General features: G+C 38.8%; 1 protein-coding gene across 1 annotated transcript in view; it reads left to right on the top strand.

The window, feature by feature from the left end:
* The first annotated feature begins 498 nt into the window (after positions 1-498).
* The window catches only part of SYNJ2BP (synaptojanin 2 binding protein), a 49,375-nt gene continuing 24,042 nt past the window's right edge, over positions 499-25,831 (top strand). Inside the window, exon 1 of the mRNA XM_020882479.2 lies at positions 499-689. Within this exon, the coding sequence (XP_020738138.2) occupies positions 626-689 (64 nt within the window). The 5' untranslated portion in view covers positions 499-625. The remainder of the gene's footprint in view (positions 690-25,831) is intronic.

The raw sequence follows: 25,831 nt of genomic DNA, 5'->3' as shown, positions 1-25,831 counted from the left end.
CCAACCAGTCCATCCTAAAGGAAAACAGTCCTGAATATTCATTGGAAGGACTGATGTTGAAGCTAAAACTCCAATACTTTGGCCACCTGATGCGAAGAGCTGACTCATTTGAAAAGACGCTGATGCTGGGAAAGATTGAAGGCGGGAGGAGAAGGGGACGACAGAGGATGAGATAGTTGGATAGCATCACCAACTCGATGGACATGAGTTTGAGTAAACTCCCCGGAGTAGGTGATGGACAGGGAGGCCTGGCGTGCCGCGGTCATTAGGGTCGCAAACAGTCGGGCCGACTGAGTGAACTGAACTGAGCAACTATTTTATGTCTCTTACCTTTCCTATCCAGCCCGCCCCGCCCCGAATCCGTCTGGAATGGCAAAATCCGAACAGAAACGCGCTCCTTGATCACCTCACAGTTTGATTTGAGAACCGGGTGAGAGTTCGTGCCGGGCGGCAGCCAGAACCACCACTCCCGGCATTCCTGGCGCTCGCCCCTCGCCCTGCTTCCTCTTCCGGTTCGCGGGCTGCTGAAACCGAAAGTGCGGTGTTGTGGCCGCTGCCGGGAGTGCTTCTCACCTTCACCTGCACCGGTCCTCGCTGACCCCGGTCGGAAGCCAGCGAGTAAAATATGAACGGAAGAGTGGATTACGTGGTTACCGAAGAAGAGATCAATCTCACCAGAGGACCGTCAGGTATGTGCAGAAGTAATCATCGCTTGAGAGTCGAGTTCTTGAGGCTGTAAATTGCAGAGCAAACACCTCTTATGCGGAGCCGGATTCTTTTGGCCCCGGAAAAGACGGGCCCCAACCAAGAGGTTTCCTGAAGCATTTGTGAGCAAACGGATGACTTGTCTTGACATCCGGCGTTAGCCTGAGAGGATCTGAGGAGTCCACCTAATTTTGCAGTCGGTTGTTGGTTCAGTCGTGACCGACTCTTTGCGACCCTGTGGACTGCAGCACGCTAGGCTTACCTTTCGTGACCACCTGTTTTTATAGTCAGGAGGGGTTTCTTTCTGCTTATGGTACTGGAAAATCCTAGGTGGCGGGGAGGGGTGGGAGGGAAGCCCGCTTTTTTAGCCAGCACTGGTGAACACCACACCCCTCCTTCCATTTGTCTGTTCTGTCCCTATTTCTGAGAGACCGTTTAGTGAAAATGGGAGCATAAACGGTGTGGACTGTAATTGCATATCCGTTTTCTCTGTGGTGGTATTCCTCCCTCCCGCCATTCATTTCTGGAAAATTCATTCAGAGGGTTAACTGGAATGTTGAAGCAGAAAGAGACCTTAGAGATCCACTACAAATGTTCCCAAAGCTGGTTTCGCTTCAAAATTATCCAACTTTGCTTGGTTGTTCTTTTTTTTTTTTAAGTTAATTCCTAGAACTCATCTCTCTGAATTTAGATTTAGTGCAGTTGTTTCTTTGTTTGGGCTTTTTCCTCTTTTCCTCCCAACAAACCTGTCATGTGATTCTGATACTACCAAATCTTCATTTTCACCTACAGTGCTCTTGTCTCCTGATGCTCTTGACTCCAATAGGCTCTTAACATTGCTGCCCACGTTGACTTTTGTTGCCTTTCCTTCATAGCTGTCTAGTGCTTTAAGAGCTTAAGCTTTGGGTTTATTTAACCTCTTACTAGTTCTTTGATTCTCATTAGCTAACTTTACTGATATAAACTTTAATTTGTCATTTGTGAAGTGTGCGTGATAGAGTCCATTCCTAAGGGGTATGAGGATGAAATCACTTAATCTGTCAAATATTTAGAACATTGTGTGGAAAGCACTGTGTGTTCATTACTCTTGTTTTTATTGTTAGGAAATAAATGAATAGGTTAACAAAGTAAATCTTACAAAATACTGTTATTTCAAGTCTCCAACAGCTCATCAAGTACCAGGCACTCTATCTGAGATGTTTTTGTAAGCCATACACACCTGTCTGTTGCCGTCACTACTACGTAGGTCAGTCCATCTTTTCTCATCTGAAATTTTGCAGTAGCTTGATTACAACTTATAGATTATTTTTCATAAAATATGGCCCAGAATCATCTTTGTCTTTTTTCTTGTTATAAAAAATTGGAAGTCAGCTTAATGAGAGTGTAATTTATTGCTAATCTGCATGGTTAAATGCCATGCTTCATAGGAGCTCCTACACTTTCGTCAAAGGCTCATTCAGTATGCCCAAATCTCTTAGGTATACTTCTCTTACTTAAGTTTCTGCTTCTCTTCCTGTTAATGGTTATTGACTTTTGAGACTAACATAGAAAATTTTTGTTAAACCAAAATCTGTATTTCAGTACTTTTCATCCATTGCTACTTGTTCTCCTAGGGCCAATTGGAACAATGGTAGTGGCAAGTATTAGAAGGCAACTGGTTGTACTCCTGTATGTCTCTTCCTTCTAGGTCCAAATATCCCTAGTTGTTACATTAGTTCTCTTGTGTTTTGATTTGAGATTTGATTCTTGTTTTCCTGCTTAAGAATTTAACCTGTTTTGACATAGTTCCATCAATGTAGTATCTGCAATATTTTCAGAATCACCTGACTGGAGCAGAGCAGCACTCTGATATTCTCTTGCTTATTTTAGTCACTAAATATTTTTAAAGTTTAGTGTAATATCACTTCATCTTTTTTGGTAGTTACATAACAGTGTTGCTGATGTTCAGCTGACCATTTGCTGAAATTTTTCTGATCCTATTAATCTTGCAGACCTGAAGTTCCTAGTATAACCATTTTTCTGAATTATTGGAATTAGGAAGAGCATCAAAGGACTGATTAATAATAATTTTTTTAGCTAATATATCTCACCTCAGAGTTGTTTAATTTGTTTTGTATGTGCATTTATTCAAAATGAATGAATTAATTCACCTAGTGGCTTTTAATTTTTTCTAAGCATTTTCGTGTTTTACCCATAAAAGTTGATAAACTTTCAAAAATTTAGATGAGTAGAGCCTCAGACTTTTGAAGTTTGGTTGGTTCATTTAACAAGGTGTCAAGTTTCTGTTTATCACCTGCCATAGCTAGTTACCTGTTTATCACCTGCCATGGCTAGTTACCTGCTGTGTGGTGTTCCCAAGACGTCTCACAGTCTGACTCCACTTTTCCTCACTGTGTCATCATTAAGATATATAGGGAAGAAGTCAGTTATCACGGCTAGAAGCTTCTAATAATTTGGGTAGTCCCAATATAGCAAACTAGGAAAAGCCTCTAGTTCCAAATAGGCATTTCTGTTTGTAGGCTGTATTGTTGCTCTTTGTTTCAGTACAGCTTCCTTGGCAGGGACCTGATAATTTAATAAAGTAATTGCAAGAATGTATGTACTTTTGTTTTTGTGTGTGAGTGTTCTGTCAGGGACAAGGGTCTTGGATAATTCCAGTGTTGGGGCCCATTTTGCAAGACAAATGAACCTGTTCTGTCTGGTCTTGCTTACTGCACAGGAAATAAAATCTTGGAAAAATTATGACAATGAAGTGAGTATCTGGTGAGGCAAAAAGAAGCTTGATATGTAGCTTGGTATCTATCCTATGCCTTCTTCCTCAGCCTTGGAAGGAGAGTCTTAGGTTAGATGACTAGAAGTTTTGTCCTCCTCCAAGAGTTGATGATTCTTTGGCCCATTCCATGTGTTGTTCATGAGTCCTGCCATTTTTAACTAACAGTAGGTGGTCTGAAGAACCAATTGAAATTTCAAATGCCGTTGAAGATTTAAAGAGTTCACTTTTTATCCTTTACAGAACGCTCTTTTCTTTCTGTGGAAATCCAGCGTCATTATAGTCTCAAAGCCTCCCGCTTTTTCCTTTATCAAATAGAGTTCTTAATGTTGGAAAGACTCAGTTACTCTAAGAAGTATGACAATGAATTTAATCTAGATTTTTTACTTCATGTTGGATATTAGGATTCCTTGTTCAGGACTGAGTTCTCAATAAGTTTCAACAAGTTGCTCCTGATTACCATCTTTAAAAAGGAAGCAGAATTTCTATTTTTCTACTTTATTTAAAGGAGTTGCAGAGGATAATGGGATGGAACAGTTTTAATAATGAATAAGGAATTCCATATTATCTTTCTGGTAGTATGCTAGTTATTTCATACACACACACATATATACTTTTTTTTTCTTCAAAACCACCATGAGTGGTGATTAATCCACATTATTATTATTATTCTTTTTTAAAATCCACATTATTAGATGAGAAAATTGTCTCTCAGAGAGGTTAAGCATTTGCCCAAGTCCTAAAGTCGGTTAAGTTTCAAAAGCCCAGAATTTAACCCAAACCCGTTGATCCCAGTGTTCCATATACTACCTCCTAGTATAGTAGCTGCATTTACTAGGCTGCTATGCTGCCTAGTCACATGGCTTTACAAAATGTTTCTATAGTTGAGCATCTATCAGCTTTTTTTTTCTACTTCTGTCTTTAAAAAATTATTAATAAGGTTGATCCTTGAAGCAATCTTTAAAGATACAGTTTTTATAGCATATATCACTCTATGTGTTTTTCCACATATTCCATCTCCTTGTTTCTGGAATCATGGTCAGTTTCCTACCCACTACATTGTATTATGACCAAATTCATTCTTCTCTCTTAAATTGTGTTTAGTGGAGAACCTTGTTTATGACTTTCTGAAAGCTGAAATAGACCATGTTACTAGTTATTTTTATGTAACAACATTCTGTTATATTTTTGATATTCATCAATTTGCCTAGTCATTTCATGAATATCTGCTGACTACTCTGTGGCATGTGCCAGGGAAGGCATTAGGAAAACAGGAAATGAAATATATATCCTTTGAATCAGAAGAGCTCAGACTGAAGTTGAGGGAGGAGAGATAAGTAAGGAAGCAAATATAGAAATAAACACTATTTTCTTTTTCTCCCTATGCTCTCACAGGACTCTGTGATCTTTCTAGAGTGGTTCAGAGCCTGGATTCTTAAGTCACACAGCATGCGCAGTCGCTTCAGTTGTGTCCGATTCTGTGCGAACCTGTGGACTGTAGCCTGCCAGGCTTCTCTGTCCATGGGATGCTCCAAGGCAAGAATACTGGAGTGGGTTGCCATGCCCTCCTCCAGGGAACCTTCCCGACCCAGGGATCGAACCCATGGCATCTTCTGCATCGCAAATGGTTTCTTTACAGTCATACAGACCTACATCCAATTCTTAACTCTGCCACTTAAGTAAGAGACATGATCTAGCAGAGACCAGGCATATGCATTCAGTTCTTACACAAGGGCTTATTCTGGAATGAGAGAATAAAGATGTTGGTGACTGAAAAAAATTGCATAATCTAAACATTGAGAATTATGTTTTATCTGACAGTCTTCCTGGGGACTTCAGGCCCACAAGACATCTACTCAAAGAGCTCTGAGGGAGTGCTCCAAAGAGGTAAAGGAAGAGCCAGGATATTACAGGGGTTTTGCAACAAAGGCCAGGTAGTCAGAACATCAAAAGATTACTGTTAATGAAAGAAAACTAGGTATCTCAAGTTAGGGAATTTAAGGCTTTTCTGTGGATGGAAAGATGCAAGTCTGGGTTCATTGAAATCATTCCTTTGATACACACCTTAGGTATGCAGGGCCAGTATCCTGTTCTTTCCCATTCTGAGTCCTCTTGGGGTGCACCGTTGGGGGTGGCTGCAGTGGCTGATGGCTTGCCAGTGGGTCAGCCTGTTTGTCTCCAACCTGAGTCCCCTCAGGGCTCACTGTCAGGAGCAACTGTAATCTGATGGCTTAATGGCTGCAACATCCTTTGTTTACCAAAGTGGCAGGCGACCTTTTTCATCCTCAATCTCTCCCCTTGGTCATAAATTTGACCAACATTTGGGAGAAACATTTCATGACTAATTTTTGTCCCATGAACCTCCCTAGGAAGGCTCACTCCTAGATCAGGCAAAGATTGTGTTGCTATGCCACTGCATTAGGCCCTGTTGATAATTTAAAATTCTCTGGATCCCCTGTCTTACTAATTTATTATGTTCCAAGAAATGTTTTTCCTTGTTGCTTCTTCCCATACCTAGAGTTGCACTATTACAATTATTCTATGTAGAGTTATATATGTTTAACTCTCAAGACATCATTAATTTTGTTGGAGGCCTGGAGTAATGCAGGAGACAACAATCTTACAAAGTAGGCAGGACGTAAGTAACACAACCAGTAACATTAACAAAGTCAAGTGCAGCAGAGAGACATAAAGCACAAACAGGAAACAAAGAGAACAAATTAAACCAATGATTAGTATAATAACTAGCTGTAATCTGGTTGCAGTAAACCATCAAGTCCACAGGCGAGCCAGCTGGAGAAGCCAAATTATGGAAGGATCAGGAATAGGTAGATCAAATGCTTACCTATATATTTGAAAGGGAGGTGTAGGAGCAGTGAAAAGAGGCCCTGATGTACATCCTGACAGGTACTGCCTAAAACATCTTTGGTAGGTATTGACTTAAAAAACAAAAGCACAACCTAGAAGTTGAAAGTTATGTTTTATTTGGCAGATAGAACTGAGGGCTTAAGACCAGGGCAAAGCCTCTCAGGTAGCTCTTAGTCTACTCCAAAGAGGTAAGGGAGGAGCCAGGATATACAGGAGTTTTTGCAACAAAGACCAGGTAGTCAGAACATCAAAAGATTACGGTTAAGTAAAGAAAACCAGACATATCAAATTAATGAATTTAGAGCTTTTCTTTGTGGCCGTAACCCAGGTCTTCTTTGCAGGTGGGGTCTGCACGCTCCCCGGCCCATCTGAGCCACCAGGTCTTTTCTTCCGTATCTGGGAAGATGCAAAAGTCTGGGTTCATTGAAGTCATTTCTTTGATACGCACCTGAGCTCTGTAGGGCCAGCATCCTGTATCTTGCCCTGAATCTCTTCAGGGTACCTCATTGGAGATGGCCAAGCAGTGGCTGACTGCTTGATGACAGGCATCTTGTTTCAGTCCTGAGTTTGCTCAAGGTTCACTGTCAGGGGCGGCTGTAATGTGATGGCTTGATGGCTGCAGCAACCTATGTTTACTGCAGTTGTAGGCAACATTTTTTTCATTCACATAGGCCATATTCTTTGTTGCTTCCATCAGAGGGGGCAGCAGGATGGAGAGGGACCGCGTTGAGCACAGTACGTTTTTTTGTTGCTATACCATCTTTCTGTTCCTTTGAGATTTAAGATTTTCCCTTATTCTTGTTTGTCATGCACATTTGTTACTCTCTTTTGGGATAAGTAACAAATAAAAACTGACATATTTCATCTTTGGACCAGAGTTTCTCCAGAGAAGATAATAGTTTTGAGTGAAAACATGCCTCATTATTAACCTCTTGAGTCACTTATTTGAATCTTTCTTTCAGTCTACACATATATTGAGCAATGACTATAGGGCAGATTTCTGTGCAGCACTGTGGATACAAAAGAGAACTGACTTTTAATATAATTGCAGTGGGTAGCTGAGCATAGTGATTTAAGAGCATTTTTACCTGCATTGCTAGCTACCTGTGTTTGGGCAAGTTACCTCACTTCTCTGTACCTTGATTTCTTGAAAATGAGGGTATTAATAATACCCACTCAGAATCTTTGTGAGAATCAAATGGGGATTTTATTTTGTTTTGTTTTACAAATGATGTTGATTCTGTATCAGGTACTTGTCTAAGCAGTTTGCCAAAAATAACTCATTTAATTAATTTGATGGTGCCTGTCATTACTGCTGCTGTGTAGAAAATAGACTTTACTAGGGTAAGAGCTGAGTCATTTAGGAAAGGCAGGGTAACCTATCTCACAGGCATTTTAGGGACATTAGGGACTCCTGTGTTTCTCTTCTTTTGTGCCTTTTTTCCCCCCAGGTTTTGAAAAAGCCTGCTAGAGACTCACAGAGACATTTTTAACCTTGCTGCATTTCCCCAGAATTAGAAATGTTAGGAATTCCTGGCTTGAGTGTTATTTTCAGTGGTTTAACAGAAACTTAAAACCAACTGAGGGCCATAGGTGTCCTGGGTACTGTGTGGGACAGGATATAGAAAAACAAACAAAAGCCAGTCCCCTGCACATGGATGTTTATAGCAACTTTATTCATCACTGGAACTAATTATTGCAGTAAAGAGTTAATTAAACCAGTCATTTCAGTGAAGTGTGTTTTTAGGCAAAAGGAAGGTGGTGGTTTAGTCGCTAAGTGGTGTCCAGCTCTTGCAACCCTGTGGATTGTAGTCTGCCAGGCTCCTCTGTCCATGGGATTCTCCAGACAAGAATACTGGAATGGGTTGCCATTTCCTTCTCCAGAGGCAAAAGGAAGAGGACATTGAAAATCATGGAGACATGGGACACTTATGTGTAGAAGGGTGAAAAGCAGGCAGGTGGTAATTATTATTTTTTTTAATTAAGACTTTATTTATTTAGAGCAATTTTTGTTTCATAGCAAAATTGAGAAGAAGGTAAAGAGATTTTCCATATCCCCCATTCTCACATGTGTATGCATGGTGGTTTAGTCACTAAGTCGTGTCCAACTCTTACAGCCCCATAGCCTGCCAGGCTTCTTTGTCCATGGGATTCCCCAGGCAAGAGTACTGGAGTGGGCGGCCATTTCCTTCTCCAGGGGATCTTCCCCACCCAGGAACTGAACCCAGGTCTCCTGCATTGCAGGCAGATTCTTTACTGACTGAGCTACAAGGGAAGCCACACATATGCATAGCCTCCCCATTATTGACATCCCCCCTAGAGTGTTTGTTACAATTGGTTAACCTACACTGACACATTGTAAATACCCAAAGTCCAGTGGTTCACTTTAGAGTTCACTCTTTGCATTGTACCTTCTACAGAAATGGACAAGTGTAGAATGACTTATGTCCATCCTTACAGTATCATACAGAGTGTTTTCACTGCGTTAAATCCTCTTTGCTACATCTATACAGCCCTCTCTTCCCCTAACCCTAGTAACCACTCATCTTTTTTCTGTCTCCATAGTTTTGCCTTTTCCAGAGTTTCATACAGTGAAAATCATACAGTATGCAGCCTTTCCAGACTGGCGTCTTTCACTGAGTAACATGCATTTAAAGTTCCCCATGTTTTTTCATGGCTTGATAGTCCATTTCTTTTTAGTGCTAAGTAATAGTCAGTTCTGTGGAGAAGTGTGAGAAGTAAGGGAATGCAATGACATATTTTGCTCAATTATTACTAAGTAATTGGTGCTTTGAGGAACTTTGGGCTATCTTTTATTATTGATTAATTGTGAGTCAGTAATAGAGGATTGCAAAGAGTCAGACACAACTTAGCAACTGAACAACAACAAAAGATTTCCCTGGGGGTCTAGTGGTTAAGAATTCGCCTTCCAGTTCAGGGGACACAGGTTCAATTCCTGGCTGGGGGACCAAGATCCCACATGCTGCAGAGCAACTAAGCTAGCACGCTACAACCAAGCTAGCACACTGCAACCTCCTGAGCCCACATGTTAAAACTATTGAGCCCGCATGCTACAACTGAAGAGTCTCTGCTCCAACAAAAGATTCTGCATGATGCAACAAAGATCCCACAAGCCATAACTAAGACCCAACACAGCCAAATAAATATATTTTTTAAATATTAGATGCTTAGAGTACTTTCATTTTTGCTCTTGAGAATTATCAGATTCATTTTTAAATCAATTTTATTGCAGTATCATTGACATGTAGTAAAGTACATCCATTTTAAGTTTAAAGTTCTAAGAAGTTTGGCAAATAATATACATATGTATAATCATGACTCATCACTTGAGAAAATTCTCTGCATCTTCCTGCAGTGGGCCCTCTTACTGCAAGCTCTAGGCAACCACTGATCTGATTTCTGTCACTGTAGATCAGTTTTGCCTAACATAGAATGTCACAGAAATAGGATCATATAGTGTGTATTTAGGCTTCTTTCACTCATTTACACATTTATTTGTTATTACTGTCAGTATTTCATTGTATGGGGCTTCCCAGGTGGCTTAGTGGTAAAGAATCTGCCTGCCAATGCAGGAGATACAAGAGACGCGGGTTTGATCCTTGGGTCAGGAAGATGCCCTGGAGGAGGAAATGGCAACCCACTCCAGTATTCTTGCCAGGATAATTCCATGGACAGAGGAGCCTGGTCGGCTGCAGTCCATGGGATTGCAGAGTTGGACAAAACTGAGCAAAGCACACCACATTTCGTTGTGTAAGTATGCCACAATATACCATAATATGATAATCCATCCACTTACTAATTCACATTTATGTTGTTTCTGGGGTTTTGGTTATTAAAAATAAATCTGCTATGAGTATTCACATGCAACTCTTTGTGTAAACATGTATTTTAATTTGTCTTGATTGAATACCTAATAATTGAGAGTGGGTTTGCTGGTTTTAAGGGCGTGTGTTTAGCTTTAAAAGAAATTGCCAAACTGTTTTTCAAAATATGTGTGTTATTTTATACTTCTTCTAGGCATTTATGACAGTTCCAGTTATCTCACATCCTTGCCAACATTTGATATTATGTTTCCTTTTTATCTAATCTTTACAGGGATTGTGGAATGGTTTTTATTTGCATCTCCTGGATGCAATTGATGATGGAGCATATTTTTATATATTTATTGCCATTTCATATATATTCTGGAAAATATTCAAGTCATTTACCCATTTTTATTGTATTGTTTGTTTTCTTCTCATCAGATTGTAAGAGTTCTTTATATATTCTGGACATAAGTCCTTTGTCATGTTTATGTGCTGCAGATATTTTCTTTTGGTTTGACTTGCCTTTTCTTTTTGGGAAGTGGAGTTTGTGTTTTGAAGAGTGGAAGGCTTTAAGTTTTAAGAAGAACAGTTTGTCAGGTTTTTTTCTTTTTTCCTCTATGGTTGGTACTATTTGTGTAATGTCTAAGAAATCTTAACTACCCTAAAGTAAAGAACATTTTCTTCTATGTTTTCTAGTAAAATGTTATAGATTAGCTTTTATGTTTAGCTCTGTGATTCATTTCAAATTAATTTATTTTGCCTGTATTTGGGGTTAAGCATTCAAGTTCCTTTTTATGTCTATCTCATACACAGTTGTCCTAACATTTATTGAAAATACTGTCCTTTCACCACTGAAATACATTAATGTATCAAGTTGAGCATTTATATGTAGGCCCAGTGTGTGTCTCAGATTGATTGTATCATCCTGTTTTTCTCTATACAAGTATGTTGACAAATGTAGCTTTTTAGTAAGCCTTGAAATAAAGTGTGCCTTCCAATTTTGTTTGTTCTTTTAAAAAATGTTTTGACTATTGTAAAATAGAAGTTTAATCATGTAAATTAAAAAAAAAAAAACCCAGAGTATAAATTGCCATGTAAATTTTAGAACCAGCTTGTCAATTTCTATAAAAATATCTGGTGGGATTTTCATTGGGATTACATTAAAATTTTACTATTTTATGAAATAATGTTATTTGCAGCAACATAGATGGACCTAGAAATTTTCATACTAGGTGAAGTCAGAAGGAGACTGACAGATGCCATATGATGTCACTTTATATGTGGAAACTAAAATGTAACAAAGTTTTATATGAAACAGAAACAAGCTCACAGACCTAGAGAACAGACCTGGTTGCCAAGGGGGAGGTCAGGTGGGGGAGGGGTAGATTGTGAGTTTGGGATTAGCAGATGCAAACTATTAAATACAGAATTGATAAACAGCAAAGTACTACTCTGTAGCACAGGGAACTGTATTCAATATCCTGTGATAAACCTTAATGGAAAAGAATATGAAAATATATATATATGTATCACCAAGTCACTTTATAGCAGAAATTAGCACAATATTGTAAATCAATAAAAAAGTAAATTAGAATCCATTTTGATTTATAGAGAATTGCAACTTATAAGTACTAAGACTTCTGGTCCAAGACATGGTATAGCTTCATTTATTTAGCTTTTATTATTAATTTTGTGTTCAGTTCAGTCGCCTAGTTGTGTCTGACTCTTTGCGACCCCATGAATTGCAGCACGCCAGGCCTCTCTGTCCATCACCAACTCCCAGAGTTTACTCAAACTCATGCCCATCGAGTCGGTGATGCCATCCAGCCATCTCATCCTGTGTTGTCCCCTTCTCCTCCTGCCCCCGATCCCTCCCAGCATCAGGGTCTTTTCAAATGAGTCAACTCTTCGCATGAGGTGGCCAAAATATTGGAGTTTCAGCTTCAGCATCAGTCCTTCCAGTGAACACCCAGGACTGATCTCCTTTAGGATGGACTGGTTGGATCTCCTTGCAGTCCAAGGAACCCTCAAGAGTCTTCTCCAGCACCATAGTTCAGAAGCATCAATTTTTTGGCACTCAGCTTTCCTCACAGTCCAACTCTCACATCCACACATGACCACTGGAAAAACCAAAGCCTTGACCAGATGGACCTTTGTTGGCAAAGTAATGTCTCTGCTTTTTAATATGCTATCTAGGTTGGTCATAACTTTCCTTCCAAGGAGTAAGCATCTTTTAATTTCATGGCTGCAGTCACCATCTGCAGTGATTTTGGAGCCCCCCAAAAATAAAGTCTGACACTGTTTCCACTGTCTCCCCATCTATTTGCCATGAAGTGATGGGACCAGATGTCATGATCTTAGTTTTCTGAATGCTGAGCTTTAAGCCAACTTTTCCACTCTCCTCTTTCATTTTCATCAAGAGGCTTTTTAGTTCCACTTCACTTTTCTGCCACTTTCTGTCATCCACATAATTTTGTGTATCACAGTGTAAAAACTTTTTAATGTGTTATTCAGCTAAGATGTTTTCTATTTTTCCTAATAATTTCATCTTTAACTTATAGGTTATTTGCTTTCCAAACATTTAGGGATTTTTTTCTTTAAGATATCTTTATTGTTGAGGACAGTGTTTGTGTCCCTCCAAAATTAATGCACTGAAACCCTAAGCTCTAATGTGACTGTATTTGGAGACAGGCCCTTTTATTGAAGTAATTAAGATTAAATGAAGTTGTAATAATGGGGCCCTGATCTTATAGAATTAGTGTCCTTAGAGAAAGTGACCCAGAGAGCTCACTCTGTCCTTGTGCATACACGAAGTCACAGGAGCAAGAGCAAGGTGGTGGCCACCTACAAGTTAAGAGAAGAGGCCTTAGAATGAAATCTGTCTTGCTGGTACATTGATCTTAGGCTTCCTAAGCTTCCAGAATAGAATTTCTTTTAAGTCACTCGGTCTGTGGTATTTTGTTATGTCAGCCCAAGAAGACTAATATAGTTATTTTTATTGATTTCTAATTCAGTTCTGTCTTTTGAAGTTTATTGGACTTACTTTATTGACCTACCATCAGTCTTTGTGAACATTTCCTGTGTGCTACAAAAGGATGTTTATTTTACAGTTGCTGAATATGTTGTTCTGTAAATGGAAATTAGGTTAAGTTCGTTCTTAGTGTTGTTCCATATTTTTACTGACTTTTCTGTTTATTTGTTCTGTCAATTACTGAGGGAGAAATGTTGAAGTCTACAAGTCCTTTTTTAAAAAGTTTTATTTATTTATGATTGCACCAGGTCTTCATTGCTGTGTGTGGGCTTTCTCTAGTTGCAATGAGTAGGGGCTACTCTTCAGTTGTGGTGCATGTATTTCTCGTTGCAGTGGCTTCTCCTGTTGCAGAGTACAGGCGCTACGCATTTGGGCTTCAGTACTTCCAGCACATGGGGTCAGTAGTTGCTTCAGTAGCAACGGCTCCTGGGCTCTAGATCGTGGGCTTAGTAGTTGTGGTGCTTGGGCTTAGTTGCTCCATGGCATGTGGAATCTCCCCAGACGAGGGACTGAACTCATGTCCCCTACATTGGCAGGCGGTTTCTCATCCTCTGTGCCACCAGGAAAATCCTAGAAGTCTTTTTTTATTTGCCTTTTTCTCATTTCAGTTTTTGTTTCATTGATATTCAAGTTCTGTTATTGGTGCATCTATATTTGGTGTTTTAATGTCTTCTCATGAATTGACTTCTTTTTTTAAAATCAAGAAATGTCCCTTATTATCCCTTGTAATTTTCCTTATTCTGAAGTTTACTTTTTATTACATTCATGGGACCAGTCCAGCTGCTTAGTATATCTGCGTTCATCCTGTTAATTTTAAGGTGCATTTACCCATACATTTATGATTTCCAGTGGTGTTCATTCCTTCATATCCAAGCTTCTGTTTGGTATTTTGTTTTTGCCTAACAGACTTCTTTAACATTTATCATAGTATAAATCTGCTTATGTCACATTCTGACAGCTTTTGTTTTTCTGAAAAAGTATTTTGCCTTACTTTTGAAGGCTGTATTTATTAGACATAGAATTATAAGTTAATTTGTATTTTTCTTTTAGCATTTTAAAGAGGATGCTTCATTGACTTGTGGCTTGCATAGTTTCTAAGGAGAAGTCTATTGTCCTTCTTAGCTTAACTCCTTTGTACTTCATTGTTGCTCAGTCACGTCCTACTCTTTACGACCCCATGGACTGCAGCATGCCAGGCTTCCCTGTCCTTCATCATCTCCTGGAGCATGCTCAAACTCATCTGTTGAGTCTGTGATGTCTTTATACTTACTATGTCCTTCTTCCCTCTGACTGCTTTTAAAATTTTCTCTTTTTACCTGGTTTTGAGCAATGTGACTATGATATGTATTAGTGTTTGTGTGTGTGTTTTCTTTTGTATTTATCCTGATTGGAGTTTGAACATCTCAGATTTGTTTATATTTTCATCAAATTTGAGCCAGTTGTTTTCTTCAGACATTTTTTTCTATCTCCCTTTTTTCTTCTCCTTCTGGAACTGTAGTTACCTATGTATTAAACCATGTACCATTATCCCAAGTGTTACTGTCGTTTCCCTATACTTATCTTTTCACTTATCTTTTCTCCTGTGGTATCAAATCTGTTGTCATTCACATCTAGTATATTTTTCCTTTCAGATATGTAGTTTTTAAACTTATTAGTTTTGTTTTCCTAAAAAAAGCTTCCATTTTAAACACACAGATCAATAGAACAGGGTAGAGTCCAGAGAGTAAACCCATATGCATATGATTGATTAATCTGTGACAGAGGAGCTAAGAATATACAGTGGAAGAATAATAAATGTATCATTTATATCTTCAATAATGATGTTGGAAAAACTGAATGCTAAAGAATGGAACTGGACTACTGGTTTATGCCACACATAAAAATCAGCTCAAAATGAAGGCAACTTCAATATTTGAGGAAAAAACTTCCATTTTCTCATTATGTTTGACTTCCTTTATCTTCACATAGTTGTAATAGCCTTTTAAACATCATTGTCTGCTAGTTTTGTATTTCTGATTCTCTTTCTCTTGACCAGTTTTTTTTCTTGATTCTAGGTCATGTTTTCTTCTTTCCTTGTTCAGTGTCTCAGCCAAGTCTGACTCTGCATCCCCATGGACTGCAGCACGCCAGGCCTCCCTGTCCTTCGCTATCTTCCAGAGTTTGCTCAAACTAATGTCTATTGAGTTGATGAAGCCATTCAATCATCTCATCCTCTGTTGCCCACTTCTCCTCCTGCCCTCAGTCTTTCCTAGCATCAGGGTCTTTTCCAGTGAGTCAGCTCTTTGCATCAAGTGGCCAAAGTATTGGAGTTTCAGCTTCAGCATCAGTACTTCCTATGAGTAGTCAGGGTTGATTTCCTGTAGTATTGACTGATTTGATCTCCTTGCTGTCCAAAGAACTGTCAAGACTCTTCTCTAGAACCATGGTTCAAAAGCATCAATTCTTCAGCACTCAGCATTCTTTATGGTCCAACTCTCACATCCATATATGACTACTGGAAAAACCATAGCTTTGACTATATGGACCCTTGTTTTCTTCTCAGCATGTTAAAAGTTTTTAATTAGATTTTGGATGTTGTGACTGATTACATTGCTCAGTGTCTGCAGCATTTTGTTTTGTTGCATTAACATTTATTTCTATTATTACATTGTTGAATTTGTTTTGGTAGGCAGTTAAGTAACTTGCAGGTCAGTTGTACCTCTTTAGGACTGTTTGTAAACTTTTCTAGGGTGAATCTAAAGTAGCATTCACTTCAGGGATAGTTGAACCCTCCAAATGTTCTAAGTGGGTTGCCACTGAATTTCCTAGTGTATTGCTGAGAATTTTGATTCTGGTTGTTTAAAGGTCTCTCGACCATGTGTTAACTTTTGAGAATTGCTTAGCCTGTACTAGTTTTTATTTGTCTAGCCTTGTGGAGTTTCACTTAATGTATACATGGCCTCTTAGTAGACTCATGCGAATACCTGGCACTCTCTCTTGTACTCTCTTTTTTTTTGGTCTAGCTTCTTCCTTTCCATAACTTTGCCCTTCCAGAACTAACTTCCAGCAGGCTCACCCTCCCCAAACTCTGATCCCCATTTCATCCAACCAGTGAAGCTGCTAGATTCTGTTTGGGCCTTACACCTTGTGGTAGTAACTCAAAAATTTTCTTTAGAAAGCTGTAGTGATTACAGAGCTACAAGGTTTTAATTCAGTAGCTTTATAAGAGGATTATATACCATAACGAAGTGCTGTTTATTCCAAGAATGCAAAGATGGTTCAATATAAGAAAATCGGTTGATGTGATACAACATATTAATAAAATGAACGAAAAAGAGCCCACATTATCATCCCACCATATAGAAAAAGGATTTGAGAAAATTTCCTCTCCATGTTAAACACCTTTCCATGTTAAAAACACTCAGCAAAGTAGGAATAGAAGGAAACTTCCTCAACATGATAAAGGTCAAGAATGAAGAATCCACATATGGATACATCATACTTGGTATAAGAAACTTTTCTTCTATGATCCGGAACAAGACAATATGCTTGGGTTCACCACTTCTGTTCAAGATGATGTTGGAAATTCTATCCAGAACAGTTAGGCAAGAAAAAGAAAGGCATACAAATTGGAAAGGAAGAAATAAATTGTCTCTGTTCACAAATGGCACAGTCTTACGTGTAAAAAAATTCTAAAGTTTCCACCAAAAAAACCCCAGAATTAATAGCAAACTTGGCAAAGTTGCAAGATACAAAATCAACACAAAATTAGTTGAGTTTCCATACATGAGCAATTTGAAAGGGATATTAAGTAATCATTCCCATTTATAATAGCATTAAAAATAATAAAATACTTAGAAATAACTAATGAGACAATAACTTGTATATTAAAAACTACAAAATTTGACTGAAAGAAATTAAAGGCATAAATAAGTGGAAAGATATTCCATGTTCATGGATGAGAAGAGTTAATATTGTTAAAGTGACAGTGCTATCCAAAGTGATCTGCAAACTCAGTATTTATCAAAATCTCATCTGCCTTTTTACAGAAATACAAAAATCCCATCCTAATACTCGTATAAAATCTCAGAGGACTCCCTAATAGCCAAAGCAATCTTGAAAACAAAGAACAGTGTTAAGGGACTCACAACTTCCTGATTTCAAAACTTACTGAAAATTACAGTATTCAGAACATTGTGGTGCTAACGTAAGAGCAGATGTATAGAGCTGTGGGGTAGACTAGAGAACCCAGAAATAAGCCTCCTCATATATAGTCAAATGATTTTTGAAAGGATACCACCACTATTCAGTGAGGGGAAAGACAGTGTTTTCAACAAATTATGTTGGGAAAACTGGATCTCCACATGCAAAAGAATGAATTTGGATCCTCACCTTCCATTTTATACAAAAATTAGCTAAAAATGCATCAACTACTTGAATATGAGAGCTAAGACTAAAGTCTTAGAAGAAAAGATAGGGAAATTTTTTTTATGACATTTGATTCACTGATATTGTTAACGTGACACCAGATGCACAGACATAGAAGAAAGAAATTGAGTTTTACCAAAATTAATAATTTTATGACTCAAAAGAGACTATAAAGAGAGTAAAAGATAACCCACAGAATGGGAGAAGATATTTGTAAATCATGTATCTGATACTGAATTAATACCAGTATACATAAAGAATGCTTAAAACAACCTCATTCAAAAATAAGGCCTTGAGATAGTTCTTTAATGAAGATACATAAATGGGCAATAAACTCGTGAAAAGATGTTTAACATCACTAGCCTTTGGGAAAAACCACTTCACATTAATCAGAATGACTATTATCCTGCTGCTGCTGCTGCTAAGTTGCTTCAGTCGTGTCCGACTCTGTGCGACCGCAGAGACAGCAGCCCACCAGGCTCCCCCGTCCCCAGGATTCTCCAGGCAAGAACACGAGTGGGTTGCCATTTCCTTCTCCGACTATTATCCTAACAGCCCCCCCCTCAAAAAAAATGAAGATGATAAGCATTGATGAGGATGTGGATAAATTGGAACCCATGGGCAGTGCTTTTTGGAATGTAAAATGTGGTACATCTGTGATAGAAAACAGTTGGGCAGTTCCTCAAATTCTTGAACATAGAATTACCATGTGATCCAGCATTTCAGTTCCAGATATATACCCAAAAGAATTGAAAGCAGAAACTCAGACACTTGTATACCAGCGTTCATAGTAGCATTATTCACAACAGCAAAAATAGGGAAACAACCAAATGTCCATTGACAGTTGACTAAAGAAAACGTGGTATGTACATGCAATGGAACATTATTCATCCTTTAAAAGGAATGAAATTCTGATACATTGTACAACAAGAATGAATTTGGAAGACATACTTTGTGGAATAAGCAAGACACAATGAACAAATTTGTATAGTTCCACTTATATGGGGTATATAGAATAGGCAAACTCAGAGTGACAGAATGTATAATAGTGGTTACCAGGGGAAGGGGAGAGTGAGACATTATTTTTAATGGATGGAGACTTCTCTTTGATATGATGAAAAAGTTGCGGATATGGACAATGGTGATGGTTGCACATCACTGTGAATGTACTTAATGTCACTGAATCATACTCTTTAAAATGGTTAAAATGTTAAATATTGTGTTGCATACATTTTACCTTTAAACAAACTGTAAGGTGTTTGTCCATTAGAGCTTGATTTTATCCTACATATATTTTGCCATGAAATGATTAAATGAATAGTGGGTTGTTTGACCAATAGAGCTTGATTGGTGTCTAGGGAAAATTACAGAGATTATCTTGGGATAGAAAGACCCTCAGGTAGATAGGGGGAAGGTAGAGTATTTGTTCATCTAGTGTTCATAACTCAACATGTGGCCACCATCATTGGTGTTAATGGACTATTTTGTTTCATTTTAATGAATTATTTTTTCCAGAATAACAGATTGTGAAACATTGCTCTTTTACTTTATAATGTTTAGATTTTAAAGAGAAGAATCTGAATGAAATGAAAGATTTTCCCTTCTCTGTCATGATAGTAAGCAATAGGGATCCTGACTGAGGTAACAACTCAAGAACAACCAATTTTTCCTTTGGAATATATTATACTTGAGGACTGTTCTACAGTCATTATCCCAACATTGCTTATTCAAGCCAGCCCCCAAAGCAAGTTGATTTATGCAAACTTTTTTCCTAACGCAGTTGTTCATATTTTCTACAAAGATACAGCATAGCAAAATGGTTTACAACTTATACTTAGCAATCAAGCATCCTAATTTAGTGTCTGAACTTTACAAAGAATTAGCTGTGTTACCTTTTAAAAAGTTACTTAATCTCTTCATGCCTTACCCTTTTAAGTTCATCTGTAAAGTGTGAGTGATAACCTCTTCATGTGTTTACTGGGGAGATTAAATGGGATAATGTATGTAGAGTGCATGGCATTATACCTGGTAAACAATAACTATTAGTTGCTGCTGCTCTTATTTGTAAACAAGCTCACGATCCAGACCTGGAGACAGGAAGAGGTCTCAGAAGGCATTTCTTATTTCATTTTACAAAGCTCTTAAACTAGACATACTTTCTTTCTCTCCCAGTCACATGATGGTGTCATTCTTATGCCATCCGTACATTTTTGTGCTTAGACTTCTCCAAATTAGAGACCAAGCAATCCATTTCAATCTTGATGACATTTTAAAAATTTATTGACGCATTATAACCAGGATTCACTACGGAGTATGTCTTCATTTATTCACTTTTTAAAAAGTCTATTGAGTCCCTGTCTTTTTCTTTCTCCCTCTCCCCTCAACTGCTTTTGGACAGTAGATGCCAAGTACTGAATTGATTAATACCCTTCAGCTCCATGGGAAAGACTCAAGATCTCTTCAAGAAAATCAGACATACCAAGGGAACATTTCATGCAGAGATGGGCACAATAAAGGACAGAAATTGTATGGACCTAACAGAAGCAGAAGATATTAATGGGAGGTGGCAAGAATATACAGAAGAACTATACAAAAAAAGATCTTAAAAACCCAGATAACCATGATGGTGTGATCACTCACCTAGAGCCAGACATCCTGGAGTGCGAAGTCAAGTGGGCCTTAGGAAGGATCATTAGAAACAAAGCTAGTGGAGGTGATGGAATTCCAGTTGAGCTATTTCAAATCCTAAAAGATGATACTGTGAAAGTGCTGTACTCAGTATGCCAGCAAATTTGGAAAACTCAGCAGTGGCAACAGGACTGGAAAAGGTTAGTTTTCATTCCAGTCCTAAAGAAAGGCAATTGCAAAGAATGCTCAAGCTATCACACAATTAGGCTCATCTCACATGCTAGTAAAGTAACGCTCAAAATTCTCCAAGCCAGGCTTCAGCAATACGTGAACCATGAACTTCCAGATATTCAAGCTGGTTTTAGAAAAAGCAGGGGAACCAGAGATCAAATTGTCAACATCCGTCAGATCATCGAAAAAGCAAGAGAATTCCAGAAAAACATCTACTTCTGCTTCATTGACTACGCCAAAGCCTTTGACTGTGTGGATCACAACAAACTGTGGAAAATTCTTAAAGAGATGGAAATACCAGGCCCTCCTTACCTGCCTCCTGAGAAATCCGTATGCTGGTCAAAGAGCAACAAAACAAGACATGGAACAACAGACTGGTTCCAAATTGGGAAGGGAGTATATCAGGGCTATATATATTGTCACCCTGCTTATTTAACTTATATGCAGAGTACATCATGTGAAATGCCAGACTGGATGAAGTACAAGCTGGAATTAAGACTGCAGGGCAGAAATTTCAGTAAACTCAGATACGCAAATGACCCCACCCTTATGGCAGAAAGCAAAGAGGAACTGAGGAGCCTCTAGATTGAAAGAGGAGAGTGAAAAAGCTGACTTAAAGCTCAACATTCAGAAAACTAAGATCATGGCATCTGGTCCCATCACTTCATGGCAAAATAGATTGGAAAACAATCTATTTGTTGTTTTTATTTTTTTATTTTTTATTTTATTTTATTTTACTTTTTTTATTTTTTTATTAGTTGGAGGCTAATTACTTCACAATATTGTAGTGGTTTTTGTCATACATTAACATGAATCAGCCATGGATATACATGTATTCCCCATCCCGATCCCCCCTCCCACCTCCCTCTTTTATTTTAATTTTCTTGGGCTCCCAAATCACTGCAGATGGTGACTGCAGCCATGAAATTAAGACGCTTGCTCCTTGGAAGAAAAGCTTGACAAACCTAGAGAGCATATTAAAAACCGGAGACATTTGCCGACAAAGGTCTGTCTAGTCAAAGCTGTGGGTTTTCCAGTAGTCATGTATGGATGTGAGAGTTGGATCATAAAGAAGGCTGAGCACCCAAGAATTGATGCTTTTGAAATGTGGTGTTGGAGAACTCTTGAGAGTCCCTTGGACTGCAGGGAGATAAAGCCAGTCAATCCTAAAGGAAATCAGTCCTGAATATTCATTGGAAGGACTGATGCTGAGCTGAAGCTCCAGTATTTTGGCTACCTGATGTGAAGAGATGAGTCGTTAGAAAAGACCCTGATGCGGGGAAAGGTTGAAGGCAGGAGGAGAAGGAGATGACAGAGAACATGATGTTTGGATGGCATCACTGACTCAATGGACATGAGATTTGAGCAAGCTCCATGAGATGGTAAAGGACAGGGAAGCCTGGCGTGCTTTCCTGGGGTTGCAAAGAGTCAGACACGACTAAGTGGACTAAGCGACTGAACAACTGCAGCTTCAGCTCCTTAATACATTGTCCTCATCAGTAGGTTCAAAATCCCTTTGATTTTCATTCCTAAGCTTTATCTTCTATCCCTCCCTCACAGATAATGTGTCTTAAATAGGTATACATTTTTGTAAATGGGTAACACTGTTCTGCATAGACATGTTTTTAAGAAGATTTTATACTATTAATTGGAGAGGGAAATGGCAACCCACTCCAGTATTCTTGCCTGGGAAATCCTGTGGATGGAGGAGCCTGGCGGGCTGCAGTCCATGGGGTCGCAAAAGAGTTGGACATGACTGAGCATGCATACACACATACTATTAATATCAACATTACATTTTAAAACTGTTACTTAGTGTATGATTATTCAGTGCATCTATGTTTTAATTTTTTCTTAGTTACCTGTTCTTCGAAGGGTGAACACCTAAATTGCCATCAGTTCCTCACTACCACAAAACATGTAGCAATTAATATATTCTTACATTACCCTTGACAAAATGATCACATTTGTCCAAACTGAGATGCTTTTGAAATTGAAAGGGACTATTTTAATTGCACTGGGATAGTATGTGTCTATCAAGATTCCCTGGCAAACCAAGATATGTGGTCCACCCTATTTAGGAAGATTTTCCTGAGATGGAGCCAATAATCATCAGTTGTATACTAGGGTAGACCTTCCCATTCTGATTGTTCCCAGCTGACATCTGGTTGGTGCATGTACTGGCCTAATTATTGAATATTTTCAATACTGCCATTGCTAGAAATTACTCAATGAGGGAGATGTCTGGGTCATAGGTAATAGACAGCCTTAATTTCCATAAGGATGAAAGTTTATTGAGTTCCACAGCCCAGTCTTATTGATGGATGGACATTTTAATCTGTCTTCCTTTATTTCAGGATTTTTCACATTTATACTTTATGTCCATTCATCCTTTCTCCATCAGACTCTCTAGTTTGGGGGTATAGCAGGCACTACTGTTTTATTGGCAACTTCTCTTAAAGGAGCTACTCCATGTAGCAACCACTATATATAGTTTATAAAGGATTTTTTCAGACTTTATGTTATTGGACCCTACTTTTTCAGTTAGAGAGGACAGAATTTATAATCCTTAGGTTACAGAAGAAGCAGCTGAGGATCAAAGATACACTGACTTGTTTTAGTCCACATATTGGGTAAGTTATGGAGTTGAATTTGTGGCCAGGTCTTATGACTTTAATTTACTTTTGCAGACTCTAAGAGGGACAGGAAAAAGGACATATTTCTATTTGTTGTTCAAGCAGAGATGGTCCAGTTTAGCTTTATGTCTTCCTTGGAATATAATGCGATACCTAACATATAGTAAATGATCAATAATGAATAAGTTGATTGAGGATTATGTAGGTATTCATGGGGCCCAGGCTTGAATTGGTAATATTGCTCCTCAGTGCTTCAGAGACTCCTGTTTATTGCCCCAACACTTCAAGTTGAAGGTAAGTTCAGTTTGTAAATGTTGTAGCTGAAGAAAGAGACTTCTTGTTAGTCTAGAAGTTCTCATGTTAAGTGGTGTGGTTCATTTACAATTGATGTAGCAATCAGTGTGGCATTATAAGTATGCTTATATATTGTGGTGGGGGAAGTAGACTACACTTGTTTGTGTATAGAAAATTTGGGGAAGATTTTTTTCCCACTCTTTTTTTTTTAATCACTGTTCTGTAGTTTTAAATACCCAGTAGCAGAGTCCTTTTTCTTTCTGATTACTATGTTGCATTCAGCTCCATAACATATACTTCCTATTCCCAAGATTCCCAGAGGCAACTCTGTTGTTTGGTGAGGATATTGGATTTCATTGAAAAATTTTCTCCAAATTGTTTCTCCCAGTACTGAGAGAGGCTGATTGGCCTCAGCGCACCTTGCTGAAACCTGTCATGGTCTTAAAGGTACAAAGCCTTTTATAATCAAGCTCCACCTACCTTTCCATCTGATCTGAACTGCTTCCCATCCCCTTTCCATTACCTTCTACCCACTATGATAAAAATTAAGAGTTTTCTGAGAGAAACCATTTAGTAACTTAAAATTTTTATAATCTACCCTTTAAAGAAGTTGTGTATTCTTGCCACCTCTTCTTAATATCTTCTGCTTCTGTTAGGTCCATGCCTTTCTGTCTTTTATCGAACCCATCTTTGCATGAAATGTTCCCTTGGTATCTCTAATTTTCTTGAAGAGATCTCTAGTCTTTCCCATTCTGTTGTTTTCCTTTATTTCTTTGCATTGATTGCTGAGGCAGGCTTTCTTATCTGTCCTTGCAATTCTTTGGAACTCTGCATTCAAATGGGAATATCTTTCCCTTTCTCCTTTGCTTTTCACTTCTCTTCTTTTCACAGCTATTTGTAAGGCCTCCTCAGACAACCATTTTGCCTTTTTACATTTCTTTTCCATGGGGATGGTCTTGATCCCTGTCTTCCTGTATAATGTCATGAACCTCTGTCCATAGTTCATCAGGCACTATCATGTCTAGTTCCTTAAATCTATTTCTCACTTCCACTGTATAGTCATAAGGGATTTGATTTAGGTCATACCTGAATGGTCTAGTGGTTTTCCCTACTTTCCTCAATTTAAGTCTGAATTTGGCAATAAGGAGTTGATATGAGCCACAGTCAGCTCCTGGTCTTGTTTTTGCTGACCGTATAGAGCTTCTCCATCTTTGGCTGGAAAGAATATAATCAATCTGGTTTCGGTGTTGACCATCTGGTGATGTCCATGTGTAGAGTCTTCTCTTGTGTTGTTGGAAGCGGGTGTTTGCTATGACCAGGACGTTCTCTTGGCAAAACTCTATTAGCCTTTGTCCTGCTTCATTCTGTACTCCAAGGCCAAATTTGCCTGTTACTCCAGGTGTTTCTTGACTTCTTACTTTCGTATTCCAGTCCCCTATAATGAAAAGGACGTCTTTTTTGGGTGTTAGTTCTATAAGGTCTTGTAAGTCGTCATAGAACCGTTCAACTTGAGCTTCTTCAGCATTACTGGTTGTGGCATAGGCTTGGATTACCATGATATTGAATCGTTTGCCTTGGAACCGAACAGAGATCATTCTGTCATTTTTGAGATGGCATCCAAGTACTGCATTTCGGACTCTTTTCTTGACCATGATGGCTACTCCATTTGTTCTAAGGGATTCCTGTCCACAGTAGTAGATATAATGGTCATCTGAGTTAAATTAACCCATTCCAGTCCATTTTAGTTCACTGATTCCTAGAATGTCAACATTCACTCTTGCCATGTCCTGTTTGACCACTTCCAATTTGCCTTGATTCATGGCCTAACATTCCAGGTTCCTATGCAATATTGCTCTTTACAGCATCGGTCCTTGCTTCTATCACCAGTCCCATCCACAACTGGGTATTGTTTTTGCTTTGGTTCCATCCCTTCATTCTTTCTAGAGTTATTTCTCCACTGATCTCCAGTAGCATAGTGGGCACCTACTGACCTGGGGAGTTCCTCTTTCAGTATCCTATCATTTTGCCTTTTCATACTGTTCATGGGGTTCTCAAGGCAAGAGTACTGAAGTGGTTTGCCATTCCCTTCTCCAGTGGACCACATTCTGTCAGACCTCTCCACCATGACCCGACTGTCTTGGGTGGCCCCACACAGCATGGCTTAGTTTCATTGAATTAGATACTTCTGTGGTCCTGTGATCAGATTGGCTAGTTTTCTGTGATTATGGTTTCAGTGTGTCTGCCCTCTGATGCCCTCTCGCAACACCTACAGTCTTACTTGGGTTTCTCTTACCTTGGACATGGGGTATCTCTTCACGGCTGCTCCAGCAAAGTGCAGCCGCTGCTCCTTACCTTGGATGAGGGGTTATCTTCTCACAGCTGCCCCTCCTGACCTTGAACATGGAGTAGTTCCTCTCGGCCCTCCTGCACCCAT

The sequence above is a fragment of the Odocoileus virginianus genome, chromosome 6 (genome assembly GCF_023699985.2).
Source record: "Odocoileus virginianus isolate 20LAN1187 ecotype Illinois chromosome 6, Ovbor_1.2, whole genome shotgun sequence".
NCBI classification, from domain to species: domain Eukaryota; kingdom Metazoa; phylum Chordata; class Mammalia; order Artiodactyla; family Cervidae; genus Odocoileus; species Odocoileus virginianus.
The sequence above is the reverse complement of the archived record's forward strand: the minus strand, read 5'-3'. Positions and strand labels throughout refer to the sequence as shown.